Consider the following 26,929-nt stretch of genomic DNA (forward strand, 5'->3'; position numbering starts at 1 on the left):
GAAGCAAGTCACAGGTACCACCCACGCTCCAAGGGACAGAGCCAGCGCATGAATACCAGGAGGAGGGGGTCATCAGAGTCACTTGAGACTGTTCCCCACATGATTGTTTCTAGTTTGGGGCTACTCTTAATAGTCATGTGTAAGTGTGACAACATGTTTTCATTTTTCTTAATTTTTTTTTTTTTTTTGAGAGAGAGGAAGGGAGGGAGAAAGACAAGGAGAGAAACATCTATTGGTTGCCTCTCGCATGTGCACCGACTGGGACTGAACCCACAGCCCAGGCATGTGCCCCAACCAGAATCGAACCTCAACCTTTCAGTTTATGGGATGACACCCAACCAACTGAGCTACCCAGCCAGGGCTTGTTTTCATTTTTCTTGATAAATACCTGTGAGTGCAATTGCTGGGTCATGTAGTTGCATGTTTAGCTTTATAATAAATTGCCCAAGTGTTTGCAAAGTTGTGCTAGTTTTCCATCCCACCAGCAGGGTGCGGGAGTTCCAGCTGCCCCATGTTTCCAATACTTAGTATTGTCTCTTTCTTTTTAATTTGAGGCATTCTAGTGAGTGTGCAGTGGTATTTTATTGTGGTTTGAGTTTACATTTCTGTGACGACTAATAATGTTGCTCATCTTCTCCCGTGCTGATTGGTAAAGGTGGAGGTCCATTTTTTCACCATATGGATATCAATCCCATCATCTTGTTAAGCAGAGTACCCTTTCTGCATTCAATTATCTTGTCACCTTCGTCAACAATTTAAAAAGATATATGCATAGATTAATTTTTGGACTCTGTTTTGTTCCATTTGTCTATGCATGTGTTTATCCTAATGCAAATGAAATAATCCTGAAATCAGGTAAAGTCTTCTTACCGTATCCATTTTCTGAGTTGTTTTCGCTTTAGTCTATTACATCTGCCTATAAATCTGAGAATCGGTTTAGCAGTCCCTACCAAAAAGCTCTGTAGAATTTTTATTGGGTTTATGTTGAATCTATCCATCAGTTTGTGGGAGAATTGACATCCTAACAATATTGGGTCTTCTACTTCATTAACATGGTAAATGTGTCCATTTCAGCCTTCTTTGATTTTCCCAGTAGTATTTTTTAGTTTTAAGTGTGTAGGTTATAGACACATTCTATTAAATTTCTCTATAAATATTTCATACTCTTGCAGGTTATTTATAGATTTTACTTTTTTAATTTCATTTTTAATTTTTCAGTACTAGTATGTAGACATAAAATTGAGTTTTGTATGGCTTTATTTCTGCAACCTTGTTAAACTGATCATTCTAATAGTTTTTTTGTTGTTGATTCCTTATGATTTCTCTGTTGATGATAGTGTTATCTGCAAATAAAGACAGCTCTGCATCTTGCATTCCAATTTATATGCCTTTATTTTCCTTGCAGTGTTGTACAGTCTGGGAGTTCTGTCCAGTACAGTGTTAAAAGCAGTAGTTGAATAGACAGTCTTGTTGCTCATCTTGGGGGAAATGCATTGTCTTTCACATTTGAGTATGATGTTAGCTTATAGCCTTTTCGTAGGTGCCCTGTATCAAGTGGAGGAAATCCAACTTTTATTTATTTTATTTAAAAAGATTTCTCTTTATTTTTTTATCCTCACCTGAGGACATGTCTACTGATCCTACAGAGACGGGGAGGGAGGGCGAGAGAGGGAGAGAAATACCCATCTGAGAGAGAAACACCTACTAGCGACCTCTTGTACGCACCCTGACCGGGGACTGAGCCCCCACCCTAGGCATGTGCCCTGACTGGGAGTCGAACTTGCTGACCTCTTGGTCTGTGGGATGATGCTCCAGCCAACTGAGGCACACGGCCAGGGCTCAACTTTTATTTTTTAATTGCTGAGTGTTGTCAGGTGCTCTTTTTGCTTTCTGTTGAGTTAATCTTACTGTTTTTCTCCTTTATTCTGTTAATCTGGTGATTTATGTTGATTGATTTTTCAAATGTTAAACCAATCTTGTGTTTGTTGGAAAAGTTCCACTTGCTCATAATGTATTATCCTTTTTATATATTGTTGGATTTGGTTTGTCAATATTTTGTTAAGGATTTTTATATTTATGTTTATGAGGGATATGGATTTATAGTCTTTTTGTTTTAAATTATTTAATTATGTATTTTAAAGTTGACATAAGGCTATTAAATTTCTGTTTTTCCTAGCATCAGTTTGGTATGTTGTATCAAGGAATTTCCTCATATTATTTTAGTTATCAGGTTTGTTGTTTTAAAGTTTTTATAATAGTCCTTATCGATCTTTTAAATCTGTAGAAATGTAGTGATTTCCCTTTTTTCATTTCTAATGTTGGTAATTAGTGTCTTTGAAAAACCAGCTCTTATTTAATTGATTTTTCTCTATTTGTAATTTTTATATCATTTCTTTCTTTCCTTCTATTTACTTTGGGTTTCTTTTGCTCTTATCTTCCTATTCTGTTTTCTAAAGTCAGTACTGAGAATGGTCAGGTTTCCTCTAAGTACTGCTTTAGTTGCATCCACAATTCAGATACGTTGTGTTTTCATTTTCATTCAGTTCAGAATATTTTCTAATTTCCCCTATGTTTTCTTCTTTGGCCCATAGATTATTTAGAAGCCTGTTGTTTAGATTTCCAAATGGTTGGAAGTTTTCCAGGTTTTTTTCTATTATTGATTTCTGGCTTGATTCTGTTGTGGTCAGAGAACATATTCTGTATTTTTCAAATCTTTTAAATTTGAGATTTCTTTTGTGGTTTGTCTGATGAATTTTCCTTATGAACCTGAACATAATGTATATCCTGCTGTCGTTGGAGTGTTTTACAGATGTCAGGCTATGTTGGTTGATAGTGTTATTTAGGCCTTCTCTATATTTCCTGGCTTTTTGATTAAGGAGAGGATTATTAGTATTGCCAACTGTAATTGTGGATTTATCTATCTTTTTAATGCTGTTTGATTTACTTCATGTATTTTGAAGCTCTGTTATTGTGTGCATACTTATTAAGGATTATTATGTCTTCTTGATTGACTTCTTTATTTTCAAAATGTGCTTGTTTGTCATTGGTAGTATCTATTACTTTGCAGTAGTCTGAGATTAATATTTCCACTGCAACTTTCTTATGATTAGTGTTTGCATGCATAGTATAGCATTTCCCATTCTTGGGCTTTTTACCTATGTGTGTCTTCTTCTATAAAGTGGGTTTTTCACTGCCTACAGCTAGGTCTTGCTCACCCTCCCCCGTCCCCCACCCAACCTGACAGTCTGTCTTCTCATTGGAGTGTTTTGTTTATGGGTGGATTTAAGCGTACCATCTTTTAGTTTTTTTTTTTTTTTTTAATATTTTCTATTGTTAGCTTTTATTATTATTATTTTTTAGATTGTATTTATTTTCAGAGCGAGGGGAAGGGAGGGAGAAAGAGAGGGAAACATCACTGTGTGGTTGCCTCTCACACGCCCCCAACTGCAACCCAGGCATGTGCCCTGCCTGGGAATCGAACCAGTGACATTGGGTTCGCAGGCTGAGCTCAATCCACTGAGCCACAGTAGCCAGGGCCTTGTAGTTTTTTAAATCTGATTTTTGTTCCCTGTTTTCTTCTTTTGGATTAAATTTTTTTTTTTTTTTTTTTTTAGGATTTCATTTTATCTCTACTATTGGTTAAGCTGTACCTTTCCTTTTTTTTTTTTTGTTTATTAGTGATTGCTCTAAGGTTTATAATATGTTACTTTCAGTTACCACAGACTGCTTTCAAATGACATTCTACCAATTAACATATAAGACCCTAAACGGCTGTATGCTTCCAGTTCCCCTCCCCCACTATACTGTTAGTGTTACTGATTTTACTTCTGCCTGTCATAAACCCAACAGTACATTTTAAAATACAAAATATATTTAAAATATCTTTTATACTTACCAGCATATTTGTAATTTCTGATATTGTTCTTTTGTGTAGACCAAGTTTCCATTTGGTATTTTCCTTTTTCCTTCTGCTTTTAAGAATTTATTTCAACATTTCTTGTGGTACAAGGATACTGTTGGCAGATTCTTCCAGCTTTTCTTTCTTTTTTAAAAATTTTACTTATTTATTTTAGAGAAAGGGGAAGGGAGGGAGGAAAGGAGGGAGAAAGCGAGGGAGAGAAGCATTGATGTGTGAGAGAAACATTGGTTGCTTCTCGCAAGTCCCCAGCTGGGGTCCTGGCCTGCAACCTGGCCTGCAACCGGACCGGGAATCGAACCCGTGACCTTTTGGTGTGCAGGATGATGCCCATGCCCCTGAGCCACACCAGTCAGGGCTTCTTTTTCTTTCTGAAGACGTCTTAATTTTGTTTTTATTTTTGAAAGATATTGTCACTGGATATAGAATTCTAGGTTGACATGTTTTTTTCCTGTGGTCATTTAATGATACTCTTCCATTTTATTTTTTGGCTTGCATAGTTTCTGATCAGAAATGTGAAGTCACTCTTAATCTTGATAATATCTGTAGGTAATGTTTTTCTTTTTTTCTGGCTGTTTATAAGATCTTTTCCCCTTTTCATTTTTTTTAGCTATTTGATTATGATGTGCTTTGGTATGCTTTTGTTTGCTCTGCTGGGAGTTTGTTGAACTTCCTGGGTCTGTGTTTTCATCAAACTTAGAAATTTTTCAGTCATTATTTCTTAAAAAAAATTTTTTTAGCCTTTTTTTCCCCCCTTTGTTCTTCATTTTGGTCAGTTTTTGCTGCTGTGTCTTCAAGCGTGCTTACTTTTTTTCTGCCGTATCTAGTCTGTTGTCATTTCATTCAGTGACGTTTTTATTTCAGATATTACATTTTTCATCTTTACAAGTTCCAATTTCTTTTAGGTTTTCAAACTTGCATATTAAATATTGAGCATTCTAATTTATTAAAATAATAATAAGAAAAATAAAATGGCGCTCTGGTTAAGCTGCAGTCTACAGCCTGCAGGACACCGTGGACCCCCTGGTCCCCACTCGAGCTCTCCCTGGAGGGTCCCCCCCCACCCCCCAGGACGGGGACAGGCGGACGGGAGGGGCGGGGCGGCCTCCGCCGTCAGCAGCTCTCGGGTGTGACCAGGGGCCGCACAGCCAGTGACCGCGTCCTGCTGCTCTGCCCCTTACAGAGCAGAACGGCTGCAAGCAGGTGGGTGACGCGGCAGGGCTGCGGCGTGGACCGCGCGCGATGGCGGCGCGTCCTCATTACCACTTGCCTGCCTGCTTCTCCTGTTCTGTCGTTTCTCTGGAAGGCAGTGGATTTTTCTCTTGCTGCACTTCTGTCTTTCACTTTCGACTTAGCGGAATTTCTCGGACTCTGCCTGGCGGGTCTGTCAGACGTGGATGCGGAGGGAGCGCAACGAGGTGCGCCTGCGCCTGGAGTGCGCTGCCGGGCGTGTTCTCCTTTTTATACCTTACATACACATTTTTCCTCGCTATGATCATGTTTTCTTTTAAGTTATTTTCATTGTAAACAGGTGTTTATTTTATTTTTATCCTCACCCAAGGATATGTTGACTGATTTTTAGAGGGGGAGAAAGAGAGAGCTCGGTTGCCTCCCACATGCGCCCCCACCGGGATCGAACCCCCAACGCAGGCACGTGCCCCGACTGGGGATCAAACCCCCAACGCAGGCACGAGCCCTGACTGGGGATCGAACGCACAACCTTTCGGTGCGCGGGATGACGATCTGACTCACATGGAACCCCATGGTCAGGGCTACATTCTTTTTTAGACAATTGAGGTGTAATTGACGTTCAACATTATATTAGTTTCAGGTATACAGTATGACTCGATATTTGTTCTTTTCTGAGGTACATTCTTGGAATAAATTTATAACACCTGTCAATGTTCTTGCCTGCTAATTATTTTTTCTGATTTTTCTCATTATTATGGGTTGCATTTTCCTGCTTCTTGACGTTTGTTGAGATTTTTTGACTGGATGCTGGAGGCTGTGAATTTTACATTGTAGGGGAAGTGGATTTTGCGGTCCTTACAGAGTGTTGAGCTTCGTTCTGGTGGGTGTTTACTTTTGGTTCATCTTGATTCTTTCCCGTCCTGTTTTCACGCTTTGTAGGGTAGATCTCAGGCTGCTTTTACCTGGGGGTAGTCTGACTCCGCTGACCCGATGTGGGCCTTCCAGGTCTGCTGGGTGAGCAGTGAGGACGCCGCCCTCCGGTGCTGGAACGTGGGAGGCTCCGGGCACCTTCAGCTCGTGGCTGCTGCTTCCAGCCTCGTGGAGCTTTAGTCTGTGCGTGCACAGATCTTAATGTTCCGCAATGGCTTGAGGGAACCTCTGAGCCCATTTCCGTAGCTCCCCTTCTGCATAGCTCTGTCCTCTCTGGAACTCCATCCTGCAACTTGCAGCCGCCTTGGCCTCCCTGAGCTCTGGCCTCTGTTTCTTTAACTCAGAGAGACCACGTGCTCTGTTGGGAACCCCCCCACCCCCAACCCCTGCCCTGGCCTGAAATGTGCCTCCCAGCCAAAAGCCAGGTTGATCTTAGGGCTCCTGTTATTTGTTTATATCCTGTCAGGAATCACAGTCCTGGGCTGCCTGCCGTCCAGCTTCTGCAGCCAGATGGTGCCATTTATTTTATGTAGTTTTCTAGTTGTTTACAGGCTCCCTGTCACTCCATCACAGACAGAGCAGCAGTCTGTTGGCCGATTCTGAGCAGAGCAGTGACACTGTGTAACTGCCCGTACGTCATCTCGTCCTGAATGTCTGGGCTGGTGCTGCTCCCATGTTGCGCGTCGGAGAGAAGCAGAGGCCCCGAGAGGCTGAACAGCACACCCGCAGTCGCTCGGCTGTCAGTGCCCTTGCGGCTGGACCAGTGCTTCCCAGAAGAGTATTTGTTGCATTGAACCTTATTCTTCCCCGCAAAGAACGACCGGCCAGACTGGCGTAGGACATACCCAGAGCTGCGCAGTCGCTTGGCAGGTTCGGATGAGCTCCTAGACCTTAGACCTGGCTGTTCTGCTGCTGGTGTGTGGGGGTGGGGGTGGGGGTGGGGGATCTTGGATGTGCAGCAAGGTCAGCACGTGGCACGCCTTCTGGCCGGGGAAGGTCAGAGCTCGCTGGGCAGCAGGGCTGAGAGCGGTTTTGTCTCTTCAGCTGAAAGCATCTCTCTCTCTGCCACTGGGGTCTTTTCTGTTTGTCCCCCCATTTTTCTAAAGCAGGTTTTGTTTTGCCCTTTTTCCCTTCCTGCTCTGCGCGGTCTGGCCCCTAAGGGTCCCGACTGTGGGTTCCCTGGAGCCTTCTTCTTACACCTTTGCAATAGACCTGAGCTATGATTTTTAAACCGTTACTGTTGTTATTGCTGTTTTTAAAATCATAGACCACCCTGTCAAGATTGCCAGGATCAGGTTGGAATTTCATTTGCAAGGATTTGTCTCAAGCCAGAAAATAGACTTGGCCTCTAAAAGGGGGTCGATGTAGGGGCATGTGTTTGAGAAGCCTTGGGCTTCGTAAAAGCTGGGCCGCTGAGCCCGATGGGCCTGCGTGAGCCTGGGGGCTCAGCGCTGGCAGGCGGTGGGCTGCTCAGACCTTTGCCTTCTTTGAAGCAGCACGTAGAACTGTGTGTTAAAGCCGGGGGGCGGGGGGTCTGGGCTCTCTGAGGGGCCTGTTGGTGGTTTGGATGGGCAATTCTTCATTGCTTTGCAGGGTCTTTAGCTTCCCAGGCCCCTGCCCTCTAAATGGGGACTCCCTAGTCATTGTGAGAACCAGAAACACCTCCACACATTTTCAGATGCCCCTTGGGGTTGAGTCCGCCCGGGATTGAGAACCATCAGGCCACAGCATTGCACTGAGAGGAGGCCAGGTGTGTGTTAGGTTGCAGGTGATGTATTCCAGGAACAGAGAAGACACTGCTGTTGTTCCCTGCTTCCTTCATTTGGGGGTATGTGTACAGAGGGGTTCCCTTTTTCTTTTTCTTTTCTTTTTTTAAAGATTTTATTTATTTATTTTTAGAGAAAGAGGGAGAGAAACCTAGATGTGTGAGAGACACATCAGTCGGTTGCCTCTCGCATGTCCCTAGACTGGAGACCTGGCCTGCAACCCAGGCATGTGCCCTGACTGGGAATTGAACCAGCGACCTTTCAGTTCACAGGCTGGTGCTCAATCCACTGAACCACACCAGTCAGGGCTGTTTTTTATTTTATTTTATTTTATTTTTAAATTTTAGATTAAAAAAAACATTAAGCACATGTTTATTGAGTACTAGTAATACTCTAGGTGCTGAAGGCCAGCCTTCAGTAAAGTGCTTGCCTTCAAGGAGCTTACAGTGTAGAAGGGAGAGACAGATAATAAGCTAGTTATCCAGTGAAGAATTTCAAATTTCAGGTGGTATTATCAAAGAAATCAATAAGGGTGAAGGTTATTTTGGTCATTAAGAGACACTGTCCTAGAGGACACTGAGACAGGAAGTGGGGGATGGACCATTTTAGATTGCAGATATTTCAACATGCGCTAGAGAATTATCTGGAATATAATCAGTACTGGGCAATTCCCAGCTGGCAGGAAGCCGCCCTCTGTGTGCTCACGGATAAGGTCCGACTGACCTCAGGCAGCACTGTGAGTTGCCCCTCCCGGAGGAGCCTTGCGATGGAGTTCGGAGGTCTGGCTCTGGTGTGGTGGCTCCCCAGCAGGCTCGGGGAAGCCAAACCTCGAGGAATTCGGAGAGTGTTGCTGTTTGAAGTTCCCTGGTGGGGACATGTACACATACATATATGTGCTTCTTAGTCCCTTGGAATAGCCTTGGCAGAATATATAAGGAACTAGCATCGGTGGGGGGCGGGGATCACCCGAGGACATGCTTATTGATTTTTGAGAGAGAGAGAGAGAGAAAGAGACATGGATGTGCGAGAGAAACCGATTGGTGGCCTCTCATAGGTGCCCAGACCTGGGACCAGACCCGCAACCCAGGCATGTGTCCTGACTGGGAATGGAACCTGAGACCTTCCAGTCTATGGGATGATACTCCAACCAACTGAGCTGCACCAGCCAGGGCTAAACTTCTTTAATATTTAAAATTTTTAAAAAAGAACACACTTAAGTGGCTCACAATTTAAAAAGGTATACAAAGGTATATGACGAAAGAGACTTACTTGGTCCTGCATACCATTTTAAGTTATGCTTCTCACAAATATTAGCTATTCAAGAGAGAAATTAATTTCTGGGAAGTTCCTCAGTGATCTCTCAGGAAGAAAGTTTTGGGTTAAGTCAGAATGAGGCCTCCTAAATACTAAAGCTGTCTGCATTGGATTGTTTCATCTGGTCAAAAAAACCTACATTATTATTTGTGGGGCAGCATTAAGGTTGTTGCTTAATAAAATGTGGTCTAAACAAAAGTTGATTATTTTGATTAATTAAGAAGGTTCGGATCTTGCCTCCATTTCCTCATTAGCAACAATTTCATAAATTTGTTATGAGAATTAAAGGAAGGAAGAGCTAAATCAATGTTAGCTCTTAGCGTTTACCAAGTGGTTGAAGGAAGCCCTCAGAAAGATCATCAGCTTTAGCATGTGGTCCATTCAATTGAGTGGGAACCGTGGCTCTCCTCTTCGCTGCCCATCATTCATTCTGCAAGTGTCTGTGGGAGGCCTAGTGTGTGCCTGGTACTGTCCTCGCTCCAGGGACACGGTGGAGAGCAAGCACAGTTCTCAGGTCTGTGATCCGGTGAGGGAGACGTCCGTCACTCTGAGAGTCATGTGTGAAACTGCACTTCTGTTCAGCCCTTGAAGGAGAGGTAGAGGCTGTTAGTGTGTAACAGGGAGGCGAGCCTGCTGGGGGTGCCAGAGAGGGACCGACCCCCCGAGGAAGGGACTTAGTTGAGATCTGAAGGGCAAGCTGAGCTGTCAGAGGGAAAGGAAGGAACAGCATGTGCAAAGGCCCAGCTGACAGAGGAGGCAGAGGCCAGTGCGTCTGCTGTGGGCAGAGCTGGGGAAAGCGGCCCCACGCAGCGCTGAGATGTCGTCAGAGCAGCCATGAGGCCTCGCAGGCCACGCTGAGAAGTTCCTCCTGTGTTCGGGTTGCTGTTGTCTGCTGGGTGGGGCTGGGTGGCAGGGGACATGATGCGGTTATCATTGGAAGTGAGAGTCTGTTTGCAGCGCGGAGTGGGCGGACTGACGAGGAGGCTGTTGCGGTGGGCCACGCAGGAGATTTGGGAAGCATGGACCGTACTGTTGGCACTGCCCGTGGAGAGAAGTGAGTGGACCGGCTCCATGGATACTTAGGGAGGAATATTGCAGGACTTGGTAATGTGTTAGCTCTGGCGAGTGAGGGAGCAGGAACTGTCAAGGATGGCCTTGTGGATTCTAGCATGGAAGGTGGACCCATTCACTCAGAGGGAGAGGACTGTGAATCTGCTCTGGACTTAAGTCCAAGGGGAGGCAGGGAAGCAGCTGGAGGTGGAACTCAGAGGGGTCTGGGCTAGAGGTCTGAAGTGCAGGAGTTACTGCTGCCTGGGCCTTGGGAGGGAAGGAGAGGGTGCTCCTGTTCCCTGAGATGCACTGGTGAGTTCCCTGCGGACGGGCTGTCCTGTCTCTGGACAAGAAGGAGCTTTTGAGACAGGACTTTGGATGAGGAGATGGGGTCTGCCTTACAAAAGAGTCCTTGCCACTGTGCTGTGTGCCAGCTGTGTGGTGGCAACTGGCATAAGGACATCTTTGGGGACCCTCCGTGTTCTGGGCCCTCCCCTTCCCTGCCTCCTGTTCTTTTTCCCAGGAGGCCTGGCACTTGCCGTCTGGACTAGCTGGAAGGAGGGTGGAGGCTGGAGGTTGGCTCCGGAGACCCACATAGTGGCTGCACTTGTCTGGGTATTATCTGTAGAGCGTTGGAAATGGGCTTGAACATCAGCAACGGTAAAGCAGTCATAACTCTCTCAAACCGCTTGTTCTGTTCCTTTGGAGGTTTGTAGATTTCCTCCAAGCCTGCCTGCCTGTCTGTCTGTCTCTCTTCCTCTGCCTTTGGTAAGATCAGCCAGGGGTTGAGGGCAGATGTGAGATGGGGGAGGGGAGATCAAGAGGAGAAGGAATCGGACCGGATTAGAGCCGCGCGAGTGGGCCGCACTGCTGCCTGCATGCCCGTTGGTCTGTTTATCTGTCAGCCTGTGTCTCTATTTAAAAAAAGGATTTAAGCCTGGCTTTCTTTTCTGCTGTGGACCGGTGTCCTCAGTGACTGGTTTAGGAACCAGGGTAGGTGGTTCTGGCATCCTGGCTCCACGTGGATGTTGGGAGAAAATCCTGAGTGTGAGCGAGGGGCGCCCCCTTGTGGCTGGATCTGGTCCTGCACCTTAGCTGCGCCTTTCTGGCCACTCTGGGGAGGTGGCAAAAAGGAGGCTTTGCTCCCACTTCCAGCCTTTCCTCTGGACGGGGCTATTTCCGTGGATTTGGGATGGTCCTCAGCCCCTGCCGGTCAGCGGCTAGTCTTAGGCCCTCTTACACCAAACCTAGCCTTCCTGAGGTGCTGACAGTGAGCCCAGCAGTCTCTTCGTGTTCACTGGCAGCTTCAGACTCTTCGGGCTGCTTCTTACAGGTAGCCCTCCCAGCACACTCCGCAGTGTGAAAAAATGTCAAGAAAAGTGACACAGAGGTGTGTGTGTGTTGCTTGAGAGTAGACTGTCTTCGGTTTTTGATGTCCATTGGGTGGCACTGTAACCTTATTTTTGTTTCTGTTTTTCTTTGCAGCCAAGCTCTTCTCCAGGAAGTGAAAATGGGATGTCCCGAGAGCCACTGGTAAGAACCTAGGTTACATGTGTATCACTTTCTAATGGTTAAAATTCAGTGCGAGTTCCAAGAAACCCTGCAGCCTTACAGCTTTACATCAGTAATGTTCCTTTAAAAGCAGGTGTTGCGTGGAGACTAACCCCGTCAGTGACCTCTGCCTTCTGACTTTGTGGCGTCCAGGACCAGTGAGACCTCTTTAGTAAAGTCTGGCCTTTTCTGGAACTAAAAGCATCCACCCCGGTGGGTGATACACCACTGGGTTCGTGGTTGAGTAATATTAATTAGTGGGTGCCTGAAACTTTGGGGGCTGAGTTGGAGTGAGGTTGCTCGGTCTCACCAAGTTGCTGCTGGCTTGTCTGGAGTAGCCATTCTCTGCCCTGAAGGGTGAGCACCTCGGTGGCCTTTGAAGACCAAGTAAGGGAGGGAGCTCTGCCTTGCCTAGTCAGTAGTTCAGTTGTGGTATTTGTTCCCAGCAGTATCTACTTGTACTATTGACAGCGAAGAGGCACATTGTCAGTTTCCTTGACAAAGGGCTTTTGCTCTGAGGGTCTGAGCCAGAGTGCCTGCCCGCCTGCCCGCCCTGTTTTTATCTTGTTTTGCATTTCGGGGCCTGTTGTCAGTCCTGTCGGCTCAGTAGAGAGACCAGTTCTGCACAAACCAGACACGTTTTATGGAGGAGCCAGCTTTACGTCGAACTTCTCAGGAATTCTTCTCTCTTTGGATATTAACAGCAAGCTTAGGGATCTACTGCCAAGCTTCTTTTCTCCCGCGGAGCCTGTCTTTTCGCCCATTTTCTTCCCTCTTTCTGGCAATAGCTGGGGGGAGGTGATGTGAGGCCCTTCGCTGGAGTGAGCAAGTCTGAATTCTCGCCCATTCTCAGACTTTGTGGGGCACAGGGGAAGTGGATTTGGCCGAGCTGCGCAAAGACCAGGGCGATGGAAGCCCTGAGAGGGTGGTCTCGGGGGACTGCTGCTGTCCTGTGTCCCCTGTCAGCAAGTACAGCTCCCTCACCACCCCCCCACTGGCTTCATTTCTCTCTTCTGGTACTGCCTGCATGCTTCCTTGAGGTCAGGTGATGTGGGCGCTGGCGGAGACTTGGCTGGGCCAGCCTCTCAGCTGGGCAGCTGGAGTGTCTCCCCCCGTGCCCCTGCCACTGTGCCCGCGCCGCTGTGCCCTGCTGCGGTGCCCGCCGGGCTGGGGTTGTGGTTGCCTTTGGACTAACGTCCAAATTGAACACGGCAGCATCTCCGATGCTTTACTTCCTCACTCTCTTTTGGAATTTTAATCTCCTGATTGAAGTGTGGGTCTCCGGAAGAGTGGCTGGCCCGTTTTGGGGCTCGGTTGGACCAACTCTGGGAGGTTCTTTCCAGCAGTGAGCCCTGCGCAGCTGGCAGCCTTGCTGACTTCTGGCGTTCGGAGCCCTGCGGCCCCCACGCTCTGCTAATGTTTCTGTACACAGCTCCTGCCTGCTGCCCCGTGCATTTGCTTGGTGGTTGGTTGTATTTTTATTTCTTTCTTTTCTGGGAGGCCCCGAGCAGTCTTCAAGCCCTCGTAGCCTGCGATTGTCCAGAGTTCAGACTCATTCTCTCCAGGCCAACTCTACAATTACCTTATATTTAATTAATATTTTTCCCCCTCTTTACGTACTTGCTGCATAATTGCTCAGAGGAAAGAAAACACATAGCAGCAATTTATATATATATAAAAAAAGCAATAATTAAAAAAAACCCCGAAATAAACTCCCATCTCATTTGGGCTGATCCTGTGAGTTGGGTAATTAGGGCCCTATTAAAAGGTAGACCCCTCTTTTTTTATTAATTTTTTTATATTAAACTCCCACAGTCTCTCAGTCATGCCCTTATTGCTTTTGGCCAACCATTTGCAGCAGCCTGATTAAATGAGGGCACCAGCCGAGCTGTATGGCCTTGCGTGAGCTCCTTCTGCCTCTTGGGAGCGGCAGGGGGAGGGGGCCAGGCAGAGGAGCCACCCAGGGGCTCGCAGGAGCTCGTGCGGCAGGTCGTGGGTACAGGACAGGCTGCTCTGAACTGGCAGCGGGCCTGAGAGAGTCCCAGGGTGCGGGGGGAGAGACCGGTGGTGGCCCCCACCCACGGAGCGCCGCCAGCACTCAGCCCGAGCCGCCCTCCCGGGGGCTTCCCCTGCCGCCTGTGCCAGCTGGTCCCGGGCTTGGGAGGAAGAGATGACTGAAGAATAAGCCTACGCCTTCTTCTCAAGTAGTTCGTGTGTTTTATTTGGGAGAGAAAAGGCGTTTGTATACGTGGAACAATGAGCAAACAGCACAAGGCCGTCTATGATTTTAACAGTACGAAATCGTATATAATTTGGTGCGGAATCGCCTCGCTTGGAGGTGCCGAGAACCCTCATCACTCAGAGAAGGAAGAGTTGCTGAGGAAGTGGGGTGTGGGGTGAGGGGTATTTCGGGGTGGATTTTGTGGAGCCTGAAGCCAGGCCTTGAGGAATGGGGTATTTCAGCACTGAAGGAGCCCCTGCTAGGCTGTGTTTGTTCTTGTGTTTAGCTGAGTGCAAAATTCCCTGATGGGAGCTGCCCGTTCTCTCCAGTCAAAGGGCTAAGCAGGGGTTGCTAAAGGCAAACACTCTTATTCTTTGTCTCCAGGACTAGATGAGCACTTTGGAAAAAATTTCCCCCTTATTAAAAAGTGAATTACGATAGAAGAGACTCTGTCGGCCTTGACAGAAGGCGGATGTATTTGGGCTTCTGTGTTACCGTTTTTGCTGTTTGCTTGGGAAGGAGGGTCTGGTGTTCATTTCTACCGTCTCTGAGCCGTAAACAGAGGCTTGTGATTTTGTGCTGAGAAGTATGGTCTTGTGGTTTCTAAGTGATATTGGTGTTTGTGCCCGTCCCTTGTCTTGGTTCTACCCCACTTGTGACGCTGCGTGTCTCCTCCTCCTGCCCTGTCAGTCCTCCGCCCCCTCAGCAAAACGAGCCCGGCCCTCTGACCCTGCTGGTGGGGAAATCACTCTCAGGGCCGGAGAGCGGGGAACAGACCCGTCTTGATACATTCTGTAAACTCCCAGTGGAAATTCTGATTGTTAACGACAAAGCTCTTTGCCAAAGTTAAAACGGCTGATTGTCCTTTCTTCTTTCTACTTTTTGCACTGAACTCGTCCTCCTCCGGCAGAGAGTTATGACAGCCCCATGGAGTACTGACTCCAGCCTCTCCTAGACCGCTTCAAGCCCTTCTGTAAATTTCCTGTGTTCCTGGCTGCTGTGGCTCAGTGGACTGAGCGCCGGCCTGAGAACCGAAAGGTCACCAGTTCGATTCCCAATCAGGGCACATGCCTGGGTTGCGGGCCAGGTTCCCCGTTGGGGACGTGCGAGAAGCCGCCCATCGGTGTTCTCTCTCGCACATGGCTGTTTCTGTCCCTCTCTTTCTCCCTCCCTTCCCCTGTCTCTGAAAGTAAGGAAATAACATCTTCAAAAAAAATTTCCTGTAGACCCGAGTTTTCTCGCCACTTGTTGTAGACACGTGCTCAGGCTCAGGCTTTGGGTGGGGTCCGCTCGGGCAGGATCACGTCTGCCTCGCCGATCGACCTTTCAGAACGGGTGGGCATGGTCTGCGTGGAGTCAGTCAGTTCCTGTCTGGCTTGGATACAGAAACTGGGGTTAAGTAATCTTCCGAGAGTCCTTTTAGTCATACGGTTTTTGCTTATTTGAGGGAGGCAGTAAATAGGTTTCGTTTACATGTCTGCTGACTTGTTTCAACGCAACAGGTTCCTCAGTCTTCAGCAACACCGTTGTTCACCCGCTTTACACAATGCTTATGCGTTTTGGCTAAACTAGAATTTCAGCTTTTCGCTCTTTGACACCAAAGTCTTTCTAATGGATGAATCTTCTGCCATTTTCTCTTCCTCTAACTGGAAGGTATAGAGCTTTTGTTGTTGTTCATTTGTTTGTTTATTTCTATCCTTTCCCTGCATCCATCCACCAAAAGAATGCCAGACCACATGAATGTATTTTTTATAAGCAATGAGGGTAATTTCTTCTTTATCACCTTCCCTAAGAGTAATATATATTTTTTGTATGCCGAATTCCTAAAAATAAGGCTGCTCTCTGCTTGCAGATCCAGGCTGTGTGTCTATAGTTTTGCCCTCTAAGTACAGAAGTGTGTCCCGTGTCCTGCGTCCTTGGGTTTCTCCTTGAGGCTAAGACAGAACCTCGCCCCAGGCGGGGCTGCATCATGTATTTGATCTCAGGCCTTCCCGGGGAGCTCACTGCCCCCCCGCCCCCACACACACACCTGGACACCTACAGATTTTCTCTTTACCTTAAGCCAGTTAACCAGAGGCTGGTAATCACAAGGCCATTGATACCTGGATGAAATCAGGAAGCTGGTCCGTGAGCTTCTCTTCCAGAACGGCTTCGGCTAGTTGCCTGTCTTCTAGAGACCTCTCCCGGTTCCTGGCAAGGGCTTCCCTGTGTGTGTATCTTTGTGGTCAGAGTCCTTTGGTGCGCTCGCTGACGGGCTCCCTGTGGCTCGGTGGTTCTGTCCCCCCCACCCCCACCCCCCCGCCAGCTCCTTTCTTAAGGGTAACATTTGCATGCCCAATGTGTTGCTTTGTGTGTGTATTCGTGCATTATGGATGTGTGTATATATGCATATGCGGACCATGTGACACACACTTATTTTATAAAATTCAGAGCACTTGGTGGGGAAATAAAGCTGATTTTAATACTCTATTCCCGAAGTGTTTTACAAGCATGGGGCAATGGAATTAGCCATTTAGAGATTTCAGGAAATTGTTATTTTTTTTCCAGGAAAAATAATAAGTATGGTAAATCTAAAGTATTAAGCATTATTATTTTAAAAACTTGTAGTGGTGGGGACTAAATGGTAATGGAAAAAAATACAAAAAAAAAAAATCCCAAGAAAAAAATTAAGTGATGAGTTACATCCAAAAAAAAAAAAGGATAGTGGTTGATTTCCGTGGGCTGCAGCAGAGTTAGTTTTGCTTACACCTCACTGTAATTTCCACCTGTCTCCCACTCAGGGGCGTCTTTCTGGATGTAGGTGACTGGGGATGACATTTTAGAGATAGTCCTAACTTGGCTCTATTTATTTATTTTAAAAAAGTGAATTACCTGTAGATTTTGGTACTGAAACTGTTACGTGTGCTGGGAGGCGCCCTTCACAACTGCTGCGAACTTGGGACTGAAGTGTAGTGTGAACCGCTGGAGGGTGGGCTCCTGGGGCAGCTCTCTGCTGGTGACATTGTCATGTGCCAGACCCGAGACACTGGGCCTGCCACCTGGGCCCCTTTCTCCCTCTGCCACGCCCCTCTCCACGACAGCACAGAATCTTTAGCGAAGCAAATGCTGACCTCTTAACCCTGACGCCCCTTGTTGGGAGGGTGCCCTAGATCGCCGCCTGTCTCCAGCGGGGGGAGGAGAACACTTGGAACTAAATGCGGAGGAGGATGAACTTGAGAAAAGCCTCCTTCTGTCTCTGGGTGGCTTCTCTGTGATCTCTAGGCCACTTACCGATTTTGAAATGACTGCCTCTTCCTACTTGTCCTTCCTATTATGGACTGAGAGGGTTTATTGAATAGACTAGGCGGTGCCTTTCAAGTTCTTTGCTCTTCCAGGTAAATGAAGAGGTTGTTTTTTCAGTTTTCAGGTATCCTTTTACAAATAATTATTAGATGAATTGAAACTCTTAGGAGTAATAATTAGAGAAATGGAATTTGAAATAGTTATTCAGCTTTGTTTATGCTTTGGGCTCCTGGCTTCCCTGGTAACACTTTATACCTGCTGCAGTTCCTGTAATCAGCGGCCCTGACTGCTGGCTCGCCACACAGCGCCCGCAGTTTGGAGGAGCGGGACCGAGGAACTGAGCACTTGAGTGCCGGGGGGATTCAGTCTCTAATCTTGTCACCAGCGTCATCCTTCCCTTTCGGAAGCAGTGGATCCGTTTCCTGCTGTCCCTCCCGGAGACCCAGCCCCAGAGTCCCTGTGGAGCCCTGCCCCACCCCTGCTGAAGGAGGGCTGCACGGAGCTCCTATCAGGGCAGAGGGACGTTCCAAAAGGCCCCTTTTCTGCTTAAAACCGATTGTTAAATCTCATCTGAAATACATTTCACTAAAAGCATCTTTTTAATTGTGACCTAAAGGACGGGTGCTCCATGGGGCGAACTCAGCAAATCCCCAGGGAGCCCCCAGTTTGAGGACCACTGAACGTCACGTACTTTGGACAGCCCTATGCCCTGCGTTTTGTAGGATCGTTTCGATTTAAAACATTTTGGCCCATTGTGAAACCACACAGACCAATTTGGGTTTGAAAACATGGTCTTGTAGTCAGTCCCACTTCTGCGCCCCGAGAAGCCGCAGGCCGATGAAGCGGTGCTTTGGGGGAGGACACACCTCCGCCGCCCGCTCCTCCGTCTCCCCTCCCAGCCCCGCTCACTTTTACGGTTTGTAGTTAGAACCAAGGTTTGTGCTTGTTGCCCCACAAATCTTCTCTCTGCCATTATGAGTTTGTCCCAACAGTCTAGAGATGGGGCCGACGCCGAGTGACTCTGCAGGTACATCTACCTGGGCATCCTCTTGACATCGGGGTCAGCGAGGAGCCAGCTCACAGCCCCCCGGTAAACTGCCCTTGTTGAGAAGAAGACCTGCTGTCACCTCGGTGATCTCGCCTTAGCGGTGGCCCTCGTGGCGCAGCCCCCGTGGTGCTTCCTGAGTCCGTGGGGTGGTGCTCAGGGACAGCGGTCACTCCTGTCAGCCAGCAGCGTCCACGCAGAGGCCTTTCCCTCTCTCTGTGTCCCCTGTGACCCAGTCATGTCACAGCAAGAGGGCCTGTAGGGACAGGGCCGCATTTTCCAGCCTGGTGGGGAGGAGCCGCTGATAGAATCAGGCTCGTGAGTTGGTCATTTGTATGAATAGTTTAATTTTCCCACAGTTCACCGAAAGTGGATTTGGATGGAGAAGGGGGAAAGTAAGTAACGTTTGTTAAACGTCTTTTTCCCCTTCCTTCTTCTTTCCTTTTGTGTATCCTTTTGTCCTTTGTATATGTTTCTGAGTCATTTCAGATCTCTTGGGCAATGAAGTGGCTGCATCAATAAATACAAATTTTTAATTTTTTAAAAAAGATTTTATTTATTTACTTTTAGGGAGAGGGGAAGGGAGAGAGAAAGAGAGGGAGAGAAACATTAATGTGTGAGAGGCCCCCAACCAGGAACCTGGCCTACAACCCAGGCACGTGCCCTGACTGGGAATCGAACCGGCAACCTTTTAGTTTGCAGGCCAACACTCAGCCCACGGAGCCACACCAGCCAGGGCTCAGTGAATACATATATATTTTTAAAGTGTTAAGAGCTTGCATTAGACACACTCCTCAAAGCAACCACTAGCTCTTGTGGCTCCGGGAACCTTCCCTCCCAGCCCCAGGGTGCCCTGTGCGGGGCGCTCCCTGGCCAGTCATGCCCGGTCTCCAGACCAAGAGGAAGCCAGCTCCTCCGGAACCTGTGCGTGCTGCTTGTATTTGTTCACGGTTTAGGCAGTTGTACGAAATATGCTGTAAACAGGTGAGAGAGAAATAAAGGTGAACAGAGGGATCCACAGATACCGTGTGTTTTATAAACGGAAGCGTGAAAAGTGGGTCTGTGGCAGCGGGCGGGGGCTTTGGTCAGCAGGCGCTGCCGTCTCTTGAGGTGCGAGCAGGCGACAGTTGAGCTGGGGGAAGATCATAAAGGTCTAGAAGTATTTGGCGTTTTGATTTGCTTTGCTAATTTGTCTCAGATCTCGCTCTGCTTTAGAAATTGCGCAGGGCGTGTTTCGGGAGGGGTTCAATCAAGAAAGGCGTCTGGGCCTTCGGTCTGCAGGCCCGAGCTCAAAGGGAAGTCCTTGGCTCCACATCAGAAGATTAGCAAATGGCTGTTCGTTTATAGGTTTTGAGTTAATGTAAAATGTTTAAAGTATGCAGACGAGGCTCCGTTTTTAATGATTCCCCATTTCAACTGATTTTCCCATTAACTGACCAGTTCGAAGCTCTGACCGCAAAGGCCAGGAGGGCTTGTGCTGTGTGACGTGCTGGCCTGGTACTGGTTCCCGTATTTTTGTCGTCTTGTTTTATTTTAACAGGCTGGTGAGAATGACTGTTTCCCTCAGTTTACAGTGAGGAAACCAGCCCAGGGCAGGCAGGCTCCCAGGCTGGGGAGCGGCAGGACCGGGGCCCCAAAGGCTGCCCTGCTGAGCCCGCCTCCGGACCTCACAGTGGGCGGGAGGGGGCTCTGGCCTTGGTGCGGGCGCTGCCAGGTGATCCGCGCCACCCCGAAGCTGCTGCCTGCGCACGCTCCCTGGTTGGAGTCTTTTGTATGCATCCTGGCTGTTGAAAAGGCACCTATTAATTTTTCACAGGTGATGTGGGCCTCCTGGTTCCTGGAGGAGGCGTCTGCCCCCATGTACCTCACTAATGACAGGTTACGGGACCCAGGCGAGATAATAGGATCTTCCCGTCTTCTGTCTGTATAGAGCGAGGTGCGGTGTCCCCGGGAGCTTCTAGGGGGCAGCAGCTGCCTGCTCCTCCGTCTCCTGCTGGCAGACGGCAGGTTCCACCGGTGAGCGGTTTGCTTTTGACTCTTAGCGCCTGCAGTGATGCCATGTGGGTCTTCAGGGAGTCACCTGGATCCACGTAAGAAACTACGGTGTCCAGCATCTTCCAGCTCTGCTTTCTGGGCCCCTCAGGTAGACCCTGTATCTGCGTCCCCGTGCCCGGCCACAAATCCCTCGCCGTCAGAGTGAAGGCAGCAGATTCCCTTGCTTTGAAATTAAGAGGATAGAGACGTCTCTAAGAGAGTAAAATCTTTTTGTCAGATCTTGTTGCCGTTCATAACCACTCTAATAGTGTTTAGATGTTTTGAAACTTTCCCCTGTGGGTACGTGTCTTTATTCAGTTGGGAACACCACTGTCATATGGTTGATTACCTGTTTTTCCTGTCTGCACTGCCGGCAGCCCCGCCCCCACCCCCAGCCAGGCTTACAGAGCTTTATCTTCGGTTCTGAGTGACTCATTTAGTAAGCACATTAAGGGGGGAACTTTGGATTTGTTATTTTTTTAGATTTCGGGCCCAAGGCTGACACGTGGCCAACTGGTGCCTCCCTGAAGTGAGTGACTAGCTCCTGTTCCTCCCAGAAGCACAGATTTCACTGTGGTGTGGTTGCAGCAAGTGATGCCAAGTAGGGTCGGTTGCAGTTCACACCGAGAAGCCAGTGGGCCGGGCGGTTCAGCTCGGTGAGGTTTGTTTAGGGTTAGCTGAGGGTTCTCAGGCCTGACACCCCCCCCACCCCCCCCCACCCCCCCGTGGAGGAGATGGTGACCATGGCCCTGCTCGGGCTGTGCGTTCTCGCGGGCTTTGATCCGAGCATCCCAGAGGCCTGGGGACAGGTAGGAGTTTCCATCCTGGCTCCAGGAGTGGCTTTTCTCGAAGACAAAGGCAGGCCTCCTAACCTCACCTCTTCAGCTCTCTCTTTCTCTCTGTTGTCGCGTTGAAAAATGGCAGTTAATAAATTTGCTAATGAACAGAAGAAATAAGTGGAAATGGTGGCAGATCATTTGACAGTGAAGTGGTTTATAACTTCTGTTTATCAAATGATTGCTATCATTATTATTATTTCTGTTGGAGTTTTGAAGAATTCAGCCTGGTCTCCAGAGCCCCATTCATAAGACATTTTCTTTCTTCCTTGAAATGCCTAGAAATACCCTTATTCCAGAGAAACCCAGACCTATCTTCCTCTCCGCTCCTTCCCCAGCTCCGTTTCCCCTCCTTCCTGCTTCTCCCCTTGCCTCGCCGGCTCGGTCAGGTGGGGTGTTCCCTGCTGACCAGGCTGCAGGGCTCCTCTTCACTGGAGGGAGGTGCTGCGGAGTTTGTTTCTGCCGTTCCTGGATTTGGTTTAATGTACAATTGATTTTTTTAATGTATTTAATCATTTTTTTCTTACCTCATAAGGATTAACCTGCACACACCTCATTTTATCCTAAGTGTGGCTTTGGGAGGAAGGGAGAAGAAAATTGAGTTTCTCCAGCTTATTTTATCTTTCACTTTTTATTTTCCAAATGGCCTTTCCTGCCGAAGCAGCTCTGTAAAATACAATGTACTTTAGTGGCCATCACTTACTCATTACTAACTGGTCTCTCCCGCTTCCCTTTGTCTGTAAACTAAGTACAGGGGGCCTCAAGGTAATTGGCAGCTCCAGCACAGACTCGCCAATTAGAGATCAACAGGGAGGCAGCCCAGTGGGGGGGTGTGGTTGGCACTGGCTGCCTACCTAGTGAGCGCGAATCCCTCTGTATGTGCCACCGAGTGGGGTCCTTTCCCAGTTCTGAGCCTCGGCTTCCTTGCTTGCATCACACTGTCTCCCCGATGGACAGATTCCAACCTCGTTTTATCCCGAGTGTGGTTCTCATGTCCACGCGGTCCTTTCTTAGTTCCTGCCTCTTTGCCATGTCCACGGAGTAGTAACGTGGAGAGGGTTGGTTTTGCTTTCCTTGCGGGTCGCCGGTGCCTGGAATGGCCGGGTGGCAGGCTGCAGGTGAAAGATGGTCTTGAAACCAGTAGGTTTCTGTACAGTTTTGTCTGCAGAGGCCAGGTAAAGGCAAGTTTCGGCTCCCTTTTTGAGCATTTATCTGATTCGTATCCCAGATTCTCTACTTCGCTCTGGCTTGGGTGGGTGGGTGAGGGGGGTGTTGAAAGTTGCGTCTCACTGTTGGGCTGCCAAGCTCTTGTGTAAGGCTGCAGGTGTTGACGTTACAAAGCAGTCATCCATGTTGGATGGTCATACTTCAAGCAGAATACGCTTTTCGTTTGTTTCCTAGGTACCTGGCACCTGGGCACCTTGTTGAACCCTCTGTGGGATGGGCATGTGTCCTTATTGCTCAGCTCCTGGCAGGAAGCGGGCGCTCAGTACGTATTTGTAGACTGTGTGCGTGCGTGAGTGTGTGTGGCCTCGCTTGTGCGGATGGCGGTGATGAGCCCAGGGGCTGGCGTGCACAGTTGCTGCCTGGCTGCCTGCTGGGAACTTCGGGTGTGCACACTTCCGTGGATGGGTAGTGTATCATTGCCATGTAGGCGACACGAAGCGGGCATCTTATGAAAGGGAACATCAGAGGGAACATTATAGCTGAGACCTTTATAGCCTTTCCATTATTATGGTTTAAATCTTGACTGTCTCTATTCGCAGCGACACGGGGACCAGCGGAGACCGCGCTCCCTCCCACCTCCCGTGCCCTCTCCACATCCTGTCCTGTCGCTGCGATAGGCATCGTGAAGGGTGCAGGCAGCACAGCTGCTTTGCACTTTGTCTAGAAACTGCCGCTTTTGACTCAGAAGCTGGAAACTAGATGACTCACCCTTCTGTTGGTTTTATTGCAACCGTCATTTCGTAAAATGCCCTCAAAGCTTTAAACTGTAAATGCCAGAGTGAGGTTTCCGCCTTTCTTTTCTATTTGGCCTCTCCTGTTCTCTCTACTCTTTTCTTTTACGTCTTTCTTTTCTCCTTCCCTTTCGCAGTTATTTTCTCTTTCATTAGCCTCTTTCTCTTTCCTGCCTGCCCACCCCCTCCGTCCCTTCCAATGGTGATAATGGTCCCCGTAGTGGAAGCAGTTTTTGCCAACATGACGGTGCGTTCTTTCCAGCCGCCTGCCACCCAATGGAGCGTGCACCCCCCCCCAGCCCCCCGGTGTCTGTGTGGTGCAGAAGTGGGACCGATGTGCGCGCCCGCATTTATCGGGTGTCCGTGGCCTTCAGCTCCAGTAGCTAAGGGCCATGGAGGGTCCCAACAGTGCCTCGCTCTTTGTGCTGCTGCGTGGTGTGACATCATGGGTGCATCCCAGCTCTCTCGCCATGTCCATCTCTGCCGCGGTCACAGTGAGACCAGGAGCACCAGGGTTTTAGGATGGCCTTCAGACACTGATGAGTGCTGGGGGCCTTCGTCAGAGCACTGCTCGCCAGGAGGGGCTTCCCTCCTGTTCCGTGTTGCTCCCCGAAGATGTTATTTAACTGGACTTCCTGAAGGGAAGAGCGCCTGCTCAGCCTTCTGGCTTAGGTAGGGTGTTGGGATCCAACATTTTTGGGACTTGAGCTCTCAAAGTTTCAGGATTTTTTTCCCCTGCCGTTTTTGACACTGTGGCACTTGCCTGAGTCACCTGATTGATGACAGGCGCGTCACTGGGTGTTAAACACCTGGCGGGGGAAGCAGGGACCCTCTGTGGGCTTACCCACAGGATGGCAGACAGATTGTGGGATGGCAGTGAGGGCCGCGTCCCTGACGCTCATGTGCTTTGGAGCGTCACAGCGCTGGCGTGTGCCTCAGGAGTGCGATGGCAAGCTGGCCCTGGTGTCGGAGGCTGTGGTCCCCATTTGTCAAATTCATAACCCAACAGAACCAATTTTAGAAGTAGCTAGTTATAACGAAAAAGAATAGTGACTTGAGGCACATAGCAACTTCTGTTAATCAGATGCCCCTTGTTTTCTTTTTCTTCTTGAAAGGCCTTCGGGCACTTTATGGCCTTCAGAGTGAGCCATCCTTTGAATTCTCGTATAATACAACTTCTTTCCTGTGCGTCTCCAAGGAAGGAGAGTGCTTCCATGGTGTGAGTAGTGGGAGATGTGGTATCATTACAATACCTAATAGATTCATGGCTGTGAATTTAAAAATGGGTTCTGTGTATCTGCTGGGTGGCAGTCAACATAGAATGCCATGTTCTTCACCCACTTGGCTGGATGTCTGATCCACACACAACCGCTGTCCCTGCTGCTGGAGAACAGAAAACCACAGACTGTTAACTTAATACTCTTCCCTGTGGGGCTGGGCGGGGGCAAAGCGGGGTGCGGATCAAGATGCTCTCACTCCCCACCGGAGACCGATGCTCCCTGTGTGCTGGCAGTCTGAACAAGGACTCTAGAGTCTCTAGCCCTTCTAATTAAATCTCAGTGAGGGGTGCCCTCTGGCCTGCGTCTGACCTGGGCATTTACTCCTTGGGGCCGGGAGCAGCCTGCCAAGTGTCCCTCACAGGCTCCCTGCCTGTGATGTCTCCTCTCTTCCTGGGCAGGGCCTCTTTGAGCACCAGGATCATTTAGCGCTCATGGCCTCTTCACCCCTTGGCTTCTCTGCTGCGCTCTCCAGCAGGGGTGCCAATTCTTCCATTTAGCTGACTATTATATAGCCCTTAAAAGGGAAGGGTTTATTTTAGCCGGCTGCCATATTGATTGCTATAGGGACGTTTCTATTTTCGCTGGCTGCTATATTGACTGGGAAAGGGAAAGGGGCCGTATTGCCGGGAGCTGTCATATTGACTGTTACAGAAAAGATCTGTATTTAAGCAGTACCAGTGCACTGGGATCTCCCAGGCAGGATATTAATGCTAATTCATCCGCTCACCCCCTGCTGTGAGTGTTATTTGTTTAAATCTGTAGATTCCCACAGCGCGTTTATATCCTCACTAGAGTGAGCTCTGCTCCCTGTAATTATTTAACATTATATGCTGATATAAATTGTAACAGTTAAAGAATGGTAATGAGTAGCCAAAAAAGAAAAGAAAATAGAAAAGAAGAAAACAGGAAAATATTTTTAAGAAGAAAGGGAGAAAATATTGGAAAAACACATAAACTGTATCCCTATTATAGTTATAAATGGGTACGCTTGTGTGCATATATAACATGAGAAATGGCGGACTCGGATTCTAAAACAGCAGTGAACACCGTCCTTTCTCCCACTCAAGTGCATTTGTCCAGTGTTGCCCATTCCATGTGTTGTGCATCTGTGTGTGCGTATGTGCACACGTGTGCCTGTGCCCACATCGCCTTCCGGAAAGACTGTACTGGTGTGTGCTCTATTATGCAGTTTGCACACGTGTGTGTAGTTACATACAGTCTGTGTGTGTCTGTGTTCCATGTAGTGACAGGAAGTTTATCCATTAGCGACTCAGCTTCTCGATGCGTAGCTGATACCTGGTTTCCCTTCCAGCTCCGTGTTCCCACAGGAACCCTGGGCCTGAGACCTACCCTGGGGAATGCCGGGGGAGTGCTCAGCTGGGACTGAGCTGGCAGGCCATTGGGTGTCACTGTCGCTCTACTGGCTGTAGTCGAAAGAGGGCTTCTGTGCTGGGGAAACTGGATTTCCAAAGAAACAAGTTTTTCTGCGCGAGTTCGAGGTGCGGTCTGTTTGAGATGTGTGTCTGTGTTTGAGATTCCCCTTTTAAAGGGAGTTGAGTTGTTTGCTCGTTGCTGTGCTGAGCTCTGGCGTTTTAATTGTTCTGGAAAACTGTCTGCTGATTGTGAGCTCTGCTTGGGAATCACGTGGAGCACATCAGATGAGCCTGACGGGGAGAGTTCCGCCCTAAAAAGACAGGCAGCTCAACAGCACTCTGGAAACCCGCTTCGCAGGGACAGAGGGCCTGGGCAGAACGTGAGAAAGGAGGAGGGGAGCCTCCCCGCCCAGCCTCCATCCGCCAGCGCCCGCAGCCCGCCCCTCCGCAGCCGCCCGGCCTCGCGGCGCTGGGCTGCGGGCTGAGCGCTGCCGGTCGCAGGGGTGCGTGCCTGCTCCCCCCGCTGGCTGCTCCAGCAGCGTGGAGCCGTGCCAGGCTTCACCACAATTCATACTGTGTCAGTTTAATAAATGCACTACTTAAATTATGAAATTACAAAAGAAAAAAGAGAATGCACTTATTCAGACTCTTAATACATTAAAAATAAGGCATTAAAACTCTGACTTTTTTTTTTTCTTCCAGAATCAATAATGAACAGGAAGGGTTGTAGACATTAACAGTCATGGACATTCAAACTCTTATACATAAATTATCTTAGAAAAATGCACATAAGACTTGAATAATGTAAATACATTAATGCATTTAATAATTTAAACATTAAAGCGCAAGCAGGAATGTGAGGCAGAGGCTGCTCTGAGGGAAGGGATTGGTCCTAGAAGGCGTGTGCCCCAGGATCGATGGGCGAGTTCCCCTCGAGACACCCTGGAAAGAGAGAGCCTGGCCGGCGGGCGTGAGCTCCTGTGCCAAGAACCCCTGGACGTTCCCAACCTCAGCTACCTCCCAGCCCCTATTTTCATGGGTCCTGACCTTCGTCCTCAATTCTGTGTTCTCTCTAGACCTGTGCTGCTAATTGTTTGTTAGAGAATTAAGTGCTTCCACTTTGAAGAACAATGAACTTTGAGAATGTCTTGGTTGGAAAAACCAACCCAAATAAAATAACCC

The 26,929-nt window shown here is 48.4% G+C and overlaps 1 protein-coding gene across 1 annotated transcript in view; it reads left to right on the plus strand.

Moving 5' to 3' along the window:
* Window positions 1–26,929, plus strand: part of PEX14 (peroxisomal biogenesis factor 14) — a 127,498-nt gene that overhangs the window by 6,796 nt on the left and 93,773 nt on the right. Inside the window, exon 2 of the mRNA XM_090268579.1 lies at window positions 11,653–11,700. Coding sequence (XP_090124705.1) covers window positions 11,653–11,700 — 48 coding nt within the window. The remainder of the gene's footprint in view (window positions 1–11,652; window positions 11,701–26,929) is intronic.

The sequence above is a fragment of the Furipterus horrens genome, unplaced genomic scaffold, assembly GCF_987537825.1.
Source record: "Furipterus horrens unplaced genomic scaffold, mFurHor1.1.pri manual_scaffold_3, whole genome shotgun sequence".
Classification (NCBI taxonomy): domain Eukaryota; kingdom Metazoa; phylum Chordata; class Mammalia; order Chiroptera; family Furipteridae; genus Furipterus; species Furipterus horrens.